This window comes from Callionymus lyra, chromosome 2 (genome assembly GCF_982586985.1).
Source record: "Callionymus lyra chromosome 2, fCalLyr1.hap1.1, whole genome shotgun sequence".
NCBI lineage: Eukaryota > Metazoa > Chordata > Actinopteri > Syngnathiformes > Callionymidae > Callionymus > Callionymus lyra.
This window is the reverse complement of record NC_141819.1, coordinates 9,553,421-9,566,032: the sequence shown is the minus strand read 5'-3', so window position 1 is coordinate 9,566,032 and position 12,612 is coordinate 9,553,421. Positions and strand designations below refer to the sequence as shown.

Here is a 12,612-nt window from a genome sequence, read left to right as displayed (position 1 = left end):
TAGGCTGACCTGACATCCTTTTTCCTGATCATAAAACATGAATCAAAACTCTTCTTAGTCTTTAAACATGTTTACATGTATTTGTGTTGTGTTTCTCTGAGTCTTTCAGAATCTATGTTTTCATCACTGATCCTCTGTCTCACATCAATTGAATGCATCAGGGATGAGAGGGCCCTGACCAAGAAGGATGAACCAATAGCAAATGTTACAGAATAAGTCAGTGGTTGACTTTCTGTCTTCAAGTATTTCATTGGTCAACAGCTGCAGAATGATGAACTCAGCAAAGTTTGTGTGTTTCATGTCCTTCAGTTGAAGATGAACAAACACAAAAGTTCATTCAGGGAACAAGCCAAGAAAACATTGAGACAAAAGCAGTTGTTAGTGCTGTGATAGTCCCACATTCTGACCACATTCAACTTTGAAATATGTTCTTTTGATTATTATTATTTTTTTTTTTTAAGTTGACGCTTGTTTGTTTATCATTACAATGATTTATTTAAATTATATTTTTTATAAACTACGTAACATCTTTACCTGCTACACAAACATACAAATGTATCTATGAGCTGCTTCACTGAAGAACAAAGTGATGACAGACTTTGACTCGTGTTTCCACCTCTGACTTTACATTTGAGCTTTGATGATGTAGAAAAGATGATGTTCTGACCTGAGAGTCTCCAGGTGACAGTGTGGACTCTTCAGTCCAGCAGACAGCAGCTCCACCCCTGGATCCTGCAGCTTGTTGTCACTCAGGTCCAGTAGAGTCAGACTAGAGGACGGAGAGCTGAGGACTGAGGACAGAAGTGAACAACTTCTCTCTGACAGTCCACAACAGCTCAGGCTGTGAAAGAGACGAGTTTCATCAACAAGTGACTTTTTCAATTTTCTATTTGACAAGAATTGAAAGAGTTTATTTAAAGACAAACTCAACTATTTACATTGATAAGATCTTCAGTTGTGGTTTGTTGTCTGCTTCCTCTCTAATATAGTTCAGTCAAAGTTTCTTTCAAACCTTTGATACCAACTATTGACACGTCATTGATTCATGCTGGACTTTTGAACATCAACAAGTGTTTGATTGAATGTGTTCATGTTATGATTGATTTGATGTTGATGGACCAGATGAAGAGAAACTATGGAAGTATATCAGTGTCATCACAATATTGAATGGTTTCAACCTTTCAAATGTAGAATTAGTTTTTTGAATAATTGTTTATTAAATAATTAAATAATTTGTATATTGAAGGTTAAATTTATTGAATAATAAAAATAATGTTTTTTAAAACAGTAAAACTTTTTCACAAATAGATTTTATTATTGTAATTAACAAGTATCCTTTTAAATTCATTATGAAAAATGTCAAAGTGTTCAAAGTCTATTATAAATGCTGGTATGGAATAATAAATAAAAAAAACTCGAGATTCAATATTTTTAAACAAGAAGCCTTTTAAATTTACTTTTAAAACGTGAAAGTGTTTAAAATCCAATTTATAATATATATTCAAATTATTTAAATAAATTATTCAGAACATAATTCAATGGTTAAAAAAATACAATATTTCAATGAAGTGAAAATTGTAATTCAATCCTTCAATTCTCTGATGACACTGATCTACTTGCATAAGAAACAAAGCAATTTTTTTTCAATATTCAGTTCATGATCTGAAAATAGATTCAACTGCTCCAACAGGAAGTGACATTTATCAACACGTCATATTCAAAGCAGAAAATCTACAGTTTTATCTGTTATTGTTTGACCTTGAAAATGTTCAATATTTGGTGACCAGTCGACTGTTAAAATAGTTGTAGACCTCATGAAAAACAGATGAACCATAAGAGAAGAACAGAGACAACAACGGTGGAAAAAACAAAGGATGAAAACAAATCAAAGACAAACCTCAAGATTCCACTCTAAAGTGTTTTGGCTTCTACGAGACAGATGACGTGAGAACACTGGATAAAGAATATGCAGAACTGTTGTTTTGATTATTATTCATTTTCATTTAAAGTTGACGCTTGTTTGTTCATCATTACAATGATTTATTGAGATGATATTTTTTATAAACTACGTAACATCTTTACCTGCTACACAAACATACAAATGTATCTATGAGCTGCTTCACTGAAGAACAAAGTGATGACAGACTTTGACTCGTGTTTCCACCTCTGACTTTACATTTGAGCTTTGATGATGTAGAAAAGATTCTGACCTGAGAGTCTCCAGGTGACAGTGTGGACTCTTCAGTCCAGCAGACAGCAGCTCCACTCCTGGATCATACAGGTAGTTGAAACTCAGGTCCAGTAGAGTCAGACTAGAGGACGGAGAGCTGAGGACTGAGGACAGAAGTGAACAACTTCTCTCTGACAGTTGACAGTCTCTCAGCCTGCGAAAGAGACGAGTTTCATAAACAAGTGACTTTTTCAATTTTCTATTTGACAAGAATTGAAAGAGTTTATTTAAAGACAAACTCAACTATTTACATTGATAAGATGTTCAGTTGTGGTTTGTTGTCTGCTTCCTCTCTAATATAGTTCAGTCAAAGTTTCTTTCAAACCTTTGATACCAACTATTAACACGTCATTGATTCATGCTGGACTTTTGAACATCAACAAGTGTTTGATTGAATATGTTCATGTTATGGTTGATTTGATGTTGATGGACCAGATGAAGAGAAACTATGGAAGTATATCAGTGTCATCACAATATTGAATGGTTTCAACGTTTTTTGAATAATTGAGTATTAAATAATTAAATAATTTGTATACAAAAGCTTCTATTTATTTTTATTGAACAATAAAAATAATGTTTTTTAAATTAGTAAAACTTTTTGCACAAATAGAGTTTATTATTATATTTAACAAGTATCCTTTTAAATTCATTGTGAAAATGTCAAAGTGTTTAAAATCTATTATAAATGCTGGTATGGAATAACAAATGAAAAAAAGTCGAGATTCACTATTTTTAACAAGTAGCCTTTTAAATATTATTTTAAACCGTGACATTTTTAACATCCAATTCATGATATATATTCAAATTATTGAAATACATTATTCGGAATATCATTGTATGGTTAAAAAATACAACATTTCAGTAAAATGAACATTTTAATTCAATCCTTCAATTCTCTGATGACACTGATCTACTTGCATAAGAAACAAAGCAAATGTTTTTCAATATTCAGTTCATGAGCTGAAAATAGATTCAACTGCTCCAACAGGAAGTGACATTTATCAACACGTCATATTCAAAGTAGGAAATCTACAGTTTTCTCTCTTAATGTTTGACCTTGAAAATGTTCAAAACCATGATCAACTTGATGAGACTGATTGTTGCAACAGTCACATGTCAGGAGAATGATCACAGATACCATCAGGACAATGGACTCAACAAGAAATGGAGACACATGTGTTCAGTGTGAAGTGAAGTAGTTGTAGATGAGCCTCACAAATCATTGGAGAAAGACATTTCTTACCAAGATGTTAGTTTTCACACCCGTATAAAACCTGAGCACAAATATTGATATTTTCTTACAACACACTTGGTTGTCACGTCAATACTTCATCTCTCCTGTCCTGTTTGTGGGGGCGCTAATCCTCTAAATGAGGGTGAAGAAGTCGTAACCAGCGGCTGATGAAGATGACGAGTTAACAATAGTGTCAGTACACGATGAGGGCAGCCTACACTGTACAAAAACAAACAACTCACCACACATGGATTTCCTAAATGTTACAAATTAAAATGTTCATTTCTGGATCTACCACCTGAAAGAATTAATAATCAAACAGAAATATCTTCTTCACATTTGAAGTTAATCTTACAGCAAATGACATCAACTTTCATTGATCTCTTTACATCCACCACACATGATGACTTTAACCACGTCTTTAAAATGATCATCAATATATGATTTGACTGTGAACTGATGCTTTTACAAAACTATACTTTTTATACATGTCAGTGAAACTGAGTCATTTATAATTGTATTATTTATCTTTATTTTATAATGATTTTATTCACACAGTTGCAACATTAAATTCAAGTAAAAACGGTAATTTATTGAAAACAATTGACTTTGAAATGACTTGTTAATGTGGTTCAGTTAGTCAAAGTCACCACTCTGAGTGTTTTCTCTGTCACAAAACAAAATATTTATTATTCCTTTAAAATTACGGACATGTACAAAATACTTATTAAGTTAACAAAGATCTGCTGTTCTTTTGTTTATGTTCTAAGTCTCCGTTGATGTTTGTTTTGACTCTGTTGGTTTGGACTGTTGCTGAATGAATTGAAGTCTCAGTGAAAGACATGACAAACAAAACTTATTGGCTTCAATGTACATTTATCAACATGTTTAGCTTCAAAAGAAGCTTAAAGTAAGTAAAGTAGTTTTGTTTCATTAAAGAAACTTCATGATAAATTGAAGAAAAATGTAAGAATGATGCGATTAGTCGACTTAATGGTTTCAATATTTGCTGACCAGTCGACTGTTAAAATAGTCGTAGACCTCATGAACAACAGATGAACCATAAGAGAAGAACAGAGACAACAACGGTGGAAAAAACAAACAATGAAAACAAATCAAAGACAAAACTCAAGATTCCACTCTAAAGTGTTTTGGCTTCTACGAGACAGATGACGTGAGAACACTGGATAAAGAATATGCAACGACTGTTGTTTTGATTATTATTCATTTTCATTTAAAGTTGACGCTTGTTTGTTCATCATTACAATGATTTATTAAGATGATATTTTTATAAACTACGTAACATCTTTACCTGCTACACAAACATACAAATGTATCTATGAGCTGTTTCACTGAAGAACAAAGTGATGACAGACTTTGACTCGTGTTTCCACCTCTGACTTTACATTTGAGCTTTGATGATGTAGAAAAGATGATGTTCTGACCTGAGAGTCTCCAGGTGACAGTGTGGACTCTTCAGTCCAGCAGACAGCAGCTCCACTCCTGGATCCTTCAGGTCAATGTTGTAACTCAGGTCCAGTAGAGTCAGACTAGAGGACCGAGAGCTGAGGACTGAGGACAGAAGTGAACAACTTCTCTCTGACAGGAAACAATAGTCCAGCCTGTGAAAGAGACGAGTTTCATCAACAAGTGACTTTTTCAATTTTCTATTTGACAAGAATTGAAAGAGTTTATTTAAAGACAAACTCAACTATTTACATTGATAAGATCTTCAGTTGTGGTTTGTTGTCTGCTTCCTCTCTAATATAGTTCAGTCAAAGTTTCTTTCAAACCTTTGATACCAACTATTGACACGTCATTGATTCATGCTGGACTTTTGAACATCAACAAGTGTTTGATTGAATGTGTTCATGTTATGGTTGATTTGATGTTGATGGACAAGATGAAGAGAAACTATGGAAGTATATCAGTGTCATCACAAAATTGAATGGTTTCAACGTTTTTTGAATAATTGAGTATTAAATAATTAAATAATTTGTATATAAAAGTTTCTATTTATTTTTATTGAACAATAAAAATAATGTTTTTTAAATTAGTAAAACTTTTTGCACAAATAGAGTTTATTATTGTATTTAACAAGTATCCTTTTAAATTCATTATGAAAATGTCAAAGTGTTTAAAATCTATTATAAATGCTGGTATGGAATAATAAATGAAAAAAAGTCGAGATTCACTATTTTTAACAAGTAGCCTTTTAAATATTATTTTAAACCGTGACATTTTTAACATCCAATTCATGATATATATTCAAATTATTGAAATACATTATTCGGAATATAATTGTATGGTTAAAAAATACAACATTTCAGTAAAATGAACATTTTAATTCAATCCTTCAATTCTCTGATGACACTGATCTACTTGCATAAGAAACAAAGCAAATGTTTTTCAATATTCAGTTCATGAGCTGAAAATAGATTCAACTGCTCCAACAGGAAGTGACATTTATCAACACGTCATATTAAAAGTAGGAAATCTACAGTTTTCTCTCTTAATGTTTGACCTTGAAAATGATGAAAACCATGATCAACTTGATGAGACTGATTGTTGCAACAGTCACATGTCAGGAGAATGATCACAGATACCATCAGCAAAATGGACTCAACAAGAAATGGAGACACATGTGTTCAGTGTGAAGTGAAGTAGTTGTAGATAAGCCTCACAAATCATTGGAGAAAGACATTTCTTACCAAGATGTTAGTTTTCACACCCGTATATAACCTGAGCACAAATATTGATATTTTCTTACAACACACTTGGTTGTCACGTCAATACTTCATCTCTCCTGTCCTGTTTGTGGGGGCGCTAATCCTCTAAATGAGGGTGAAGAAGTCGTAACCAGCGGCTGATGAAGATGACGAGTTAACAATAGTGTCAGTACACGATGAGGGCAGCCTACACTGTACAAAAACAAACAACTCACCACACATGGATTTCCTAAATGTTACAAAATAAAATGTTCATTTCTGGATCTACTACCTGAAAGAATCAATAATCAAACAGAAATATCTTCTTCACATTTGAAGTTAATCTTACAGCAAATGACATCAACTTTCATTGATCTCTTTACATCCACCACACATGATGACTTTAACCACGTCTTTAAAATGATCATCAATATATGATTTGACTGTTAACTGATGCTTTTACAAAACTATACTTTTTATACGTGTCAGTGAAACTGAGTAATTTATAATTGTATTATTCATCTTTATTTTATAATGATTTTATTCACACAGTTGTAACATTAAATTCAAGTAAAAACAGTAATTTATTGAACACAATTGACCTTTAAATGACTTGTTAATGTGGTTCAGTTAGTCAAAGTCACCACTCTGAGTGTTTTCTCTGTCACAAGACAAATGTATTTATGATTCCTTTAATAATACTGACGTGTACAAAATACATATTAAGTTAACAAAGATCTGCTGTTTTTTTGTTTATGTTTTAAGTCACCGTTGATGGTTGTTTTGACTCTGTTGGTTTGGACTGTTGCTGAATGAATTGGAGTCTCAGTGAAAGACATGACAAACAAAACTTATTGGCTTCAATGTACATTTATGAACATGTTTAGATTCAAAAGAACCTTAAAGTAAGTGTGGGGATTTTGTGTTCCGATGAACCGACCCCTCCCCAGTCTCGTACGTGGGGATAGAATGAAGGACAGACACATGGATGAGTTTAAGAAAAATGCTTGTTTAGTGAATTATGCAAAAGTCAGAGACAATCTTACGTGAACACGGGCGCTAGCAAGCAGAGAGATCTATCGCAGACGTCTTCGAATGCCAGTACGCAAAGATCAGACAAAATGGTGGATCTTTATAGTAGAATATTCAGGTTAACGCCTCTAGTCAAATGTACATGTAGGATTGGTCAGTAACTGTAAACACTTGATTCTAAGATGGCCGTCGCACGTGATCGTAGTGGAAACTTACCAAAAGTTGTTGTCTTCTAGAGAGAGTTTGTTCCCAGCTACTTGCTGGACTGTTGTGTCTTTCAGTGTGTGTTCTCTAACAGGTGTCCACAGATTTGCTGGGAGTCTGGGATTGATTAATCTTTCTGTGTGTGTGAGGCTTTGTGACCTCGGCCTGTGAGTTGTAGTCAGTGAATCCAATGCAAGTAATAATATGAATTAAATATGAAAGATTATCAGTTAATCAAGTGACTATTTGAAATGTGTGTTAAATCTAGAGGATTGATTACAGTAAAGTTGTCATTTCCTTGCATAAGTAAAGTAGTTTTGTTGTATTAAAGAAACTTCATGATAAATTGAAGAAAAATGTAAGAATGATGCGATTACTCGACTTAATGGTTTCAATATTTGGTGACCAGTCGACTGTTAAAATAGTCGTAGACCTCATGAACAACAGATGAACCATAAGAGAAGAACAGAGACAACAACGGTGGAAAAAACAAACAATGAAATCAAAGACAACCTCGAGATTCCACTCTATAGTGTTTTGGCTTCTACGAGACAGATGACGAGAGAACATTGGATAAAGAATATGCAACGACTGTTGTTTTGATTATTATTCATTTTCATTTAAAGTTGACGCTTGTTTGTTCATCATTACAATGATTTATTAAGATGATATTTTTATAAACTACGTAACATCTTTACCTGCTACACAAACATACAAATGTATCTATGAGCTGCTTCACTGAAGAACAAAGTGATGACAGACTTTGACTCGTGTTTCCACCTCTGACTTTACATTTGAGGTTTGATGATGTAGAAAAGATGATGTTCTGACCTGAGAGTCTCCAGGTGACAGTGTGGACTCTTCAGTCCAGCAGACAGCAGCTCCACTCCTGGATCCTGCAGGTGGTTGTCACTCAGGTCCAGTAGAGTCAGACTAGAGGATGGAGAGCTGAGGACTGAGGACAGAAGTGAACAACTTCTCGCTGACAGTTCACAACTGCTCAGGCTGTGAAAGAGACGAGTTTCATAAACAAGTGACTTTTTCAATTTTCTATTTGACAAGAATTGAAAGAGTTTATTTAAAGACAAACTCAACTATTTCCATTGATAAGATCTTCAGTTGTGGTTTGTTGTCTGCTTCGTCTCTAATATAGTTCAGTCAAAGTTTCTTTCAAACCTTTGATACCAACTATTGACACGTCATTGATTCATGCTGGACTTTTGAACATCAACAAGTGTTTGATTGAATGTGTTCATGTTATGGTTGATTTGATGTTGATGGACCAGATGATGAGAAACTATGGAAGTATATCAGTGTCATCACAATATTGAATGGTTTCAACGTTTTTTGAATAATTGAGTATTAAATAATTAAATAATTTGTATATAAAAGTTTCTATTTATTTTTATTGAACAATAAAAATAATGTTTTTTAAATTAGTAAAACTTTTTGCACAAATAGAGTTTATTATTGTATTTAACAAGTATCCTTTTAAATTCATTATGAAAATGTCAAAGTGTTTAAAATCTATTATAAATGCTGGTATGGAATAATAAATGAAAAAAAGTCGAGATTCACTATTTTTAACAAGTAGCCTTTTAAATATTATTTTAAACCGTGACATTTTTAACATCCAATTCATGATATATATTCAAATTATTGAAATACATTATTCGGAATATAATTGTATGGTTAAAAAATACAACATTTCAGTAAAATGAACATTTTAATTCAATCCTTCAATTCTCTGATGACACTGATCTACTTGCATAAGAAACAAAGCAAATGTTTTTCAATATTCAGTTCATGAGCTGAAAATAGATTCAACTGCTCCAACAGGAAGTGACATTTATCAACACGTCATATTCAAAGTAGGAAATCTAAAGTTTTCTCTCTTAATGTTTGACCTTGAAAATGTTCAAAACCATGATCAACTTGATGAGACTGATTGTTGCAACAGTCACATGTCAGGAGAATGATCACAGATACCATCAGCACAATGGACTCAACAAGAAATGGAGACACATGTGTTCAGTGTGAAGTGAAGTAGTTGTAGATGAGCCTCACAAATCATTGCAGAAAGACATTTCTTACCAAGATGTTAGTTTTCACACCCGTATATAACCTGAGCACAAATATTGATATTTTCTTACAACACACTTGGTTGTCACGTCAATACTTCATCTCTCCTGTCCTGTTTGTGGGGGCGCTAATCCTCTAAATGAGGGTGAAGAAGTCGTAACCAGCGGCTGATGAAGATGACGAGTTAACAATAGTGTCAGTACACGATGAGGGCAGCCTACACTGTACAAAAACAAACAACTCACCACACATGGATTTCCTAAATGTTACAAAATAAAATGTTCATTTCTGGATCTACTACCTGAAAGAATCAATAATCAAACAGAAATATCTTCTTCACATTTGAAGTTAATCTTACAGCAAATGACATCAACTTTCATTGATCTCTTTACATCCACAACACATGATGACTTTAACCACGTCTTTAAAATGATCATCAATATATGATTTGACTGTTAACTGATGCTTTTACAAAACTATACTTTTTATACGTGTCAGTGAAACTGAGTCATTTATAATTGTATTATTCATCTTTATTTTATAATGATTTTATTCACACAGTTGTAACATTAAATTCAAGTAAAAACAGTAATTTATTGAACACAATTGACCTTTAAATGACTTGTTAATGTGGTTCAGTTAGTCAAAGTCACCACTCTGAGTGTTTTCTCTGTCACAAGACAAATTTATTTATGATTCCTTTAATAATACTGATGTGTACAAAATACATATTAAGTTAACAAAGATCTGCTGTTTTTTTGTTTATGTTTTAAGTCACCGTTGATGGTTGTTTTGACTCTGTTGGTTTGGACTGTTGCTGAATGAATTGGAGTCTCAGTGAAAGACATGACAAACAAAACGTATTGGCTTCAATGTACATTTATGAACATGTTTAGATTCAAAAGAACCTTAAAGTAAGTGTGGGGATTTTGTGTTCCGATGAACTGACCCCTCCCCAGTCTTGTACGTGGTGATAGAATGAAGGACAGACACATGGATGAGTTTAAAAAAAATGCTCGTTTAGTGAATTATGCAAAAGTCAGAGACAAATTTACGTGAACACGGGCGCTAGCAAGCAGAGAGATCTATCGCAGACGTCTTCGAATGCCAGAACACAAAGATCAGACAAAATGGTGGATCTTTATAGTAGAATATTCAGGTTAACGCCTCTAGTCAAATGTACATGTAGGATTGGTCAGTAACTGTAAACACTTGATTCTAAGATGGCCGTCGCACGTGATTGTAGTGGAAACTTACCAAAAGGTGTCCACAGATTTGCTGGGAGTCTGGGATTGATTAATCTTTCTGTGTGTGTGAGGCTTTGTGACCTCGGCCTGTGAGTTGTAGTCAGTGAATCCAATGCAAGTAATAATATGAATTAAATATGAAAGATTATCAGTTAATCAAGTGACTATTTGAAATGTGTGTTAAATCTAGAGGATTGATTACAGTAAAGTTGTCATTTCCTTACATAAGTAAAGTAGTTTTGTTTCATTAAAGAAACTTCATGATAAATTGAAGAAAAATGTTGAATGATGCGATTAGTCGACTTAATGGTTTCAATATTTGGTGACCAGTCGACTGTTAAAATAGTCGTAGACCTCATGAACAACAGATGAACCATAAGAGAAGAACAGAGACAACAACGGTGGAAAAAACAAACAATGAAATCAAAGACAAACCTCGAGATTCCACTCTATAGTGTTTTGGCTTCTACGAGACAGATGACGTGAGAACACTGGATAAAGAATATGCAACGACTGTTGTTTTGATTATTATTCATTTTCATTTAAAGTTGACGCTTGTTTGTTCATCATTACAATGATTTATTAAGATGATATTTTTATAAACTACGTAACATCTTTACCTGCTACACAAACATACAAATGTATCTATGAGCTGCTTCACTGAAGAACAAAGTGATGACAGACTTTGACTCGTGTTTCCACCTCTGACTTTACATTTGAGCTTTGATGATGTAGAAAAGATGATGTTCTGACCTGAGAGTCTCCAGGTGACAGTGTGGACTCTTCAGTCCAGCAGACAGCAGCTCCACTCCTGGATCCTGCAGGTGGTTGTAACTCAGGTCCAGTAGAGTCAGACTAGAGGATGGAGAGCTGAGGACTGAGGACAGAAGTGAACAACTTCTCTCTGACAGTCCACAACTGCCCAGGCTGTGAAAGAGACGAGCTTCATAAACAAGTGACTTTTTCAATTTTCTATTTGACAAGAATTGAAAGAGTTTATTTAAAGACAAACTCAACTATTTACATTGATAAGATCTTCAGTTGTGGTTTGTTGTCTGCTTCCTCTCTAATATAGTTCAGTCAAAGTTTCTTTCAAACTTTTGATACCAACTATTGACACGTCATTGATTCATGCTGGACTTTTGAACATCAACAAGTGTTTGATTGAATGTGTTCATGTTATGGTTGATTTGATGTTGATGGACCAGATGAAGAGAAACTATGGAAGTATATCAGTGCCATCACAATATTGAATGGTTTCAACCTGTCAAATGTTCAATTATTTTTTGGGATATTTTAATATTAAATAATTAAATGACTTGTATATTAAATGTTGAATTTATTTTCATTAAATAATAATAAAAATGTTTTATAAATGAGTAAAATTATTTTCACAAATATAGTTTAATATTGTAATGAACAAGTACCCTTTTACATTCATTGTAAAAAAAGGTCAAAGTGTTTAAAATCCAATATAAATGCTGGTATAACAGAGTCACCAGACAAAACCAAAAGAGTACAGAGCTACTTGATCGTACTTTCAGCCAATCATGTGACACATAGACGATCATGTGACAACATCAAAACATCTATTTAGATATTTTCCTGACAATGTGTTAACTTTGTTTTAAGGTCTGGAGTTTAAAAGGTCTTTCACTACATCTCAAGATCAATCTGTGGTTTCTGCCTGTAATAGACGTATCAGTCTGTGTAAGAAAAATAATTGAATCAATATTATTTATTTTTGAATTATTATAAATTACAATATTAAAATATACGTGTAAAAAATTATTCCATTATTCAATGAAAACAAAATCAACTTTCAATATTCAAATTATTTAATTAAATTATTCAGGAAATAATTCTACGGTTAAA

The 12,612-nt window shown here is 33.1% G+C and overlaps 1 protein-coding gene across 13 annotated transcripts in view; it reads right to left on the bottom strand.

Moving 5' to 3' along the window:
• Nucleotides 1-12,612, bottom strand: part of LOC148085274 (uncharacterized) — a 78,640-nt gene that overhangs the window by 53,054 nt on the left and 12,974 nt on the right. For 6 of the 13 annotated variants that reach the window (XM_087783426.1, XM_087783428.1, XM_087783431.1 and 3 more), the window contains 5 exons: nt 11,491-11,664; nt 8,240-8,413; nt 4,910-5,086; nt 2,211-2,384; nt 668-841 (listed from right to left, as the gene is read on the bottom strand). In XM_087783426.1, the coding sequence (XP_087639552.1) occupies nt 668-841; nt 2,211-2,384; nt 4,910-5,086; nt 8,240-8,413; nt 11,491-11,664 (873 nt within the window). The remainder of the gene's footprint in view (nt 1-667; nt 842-2,210; nt 2,385-4,909; nt 5,087-8,239; nt 8,414-11,490; nt 11,665-12,612) is intronic. The other 7 variants (XM_087783429.1, XM_087783433.1, XM_087783430.1 and 4 more) reach the window with 7 other exon arrangements.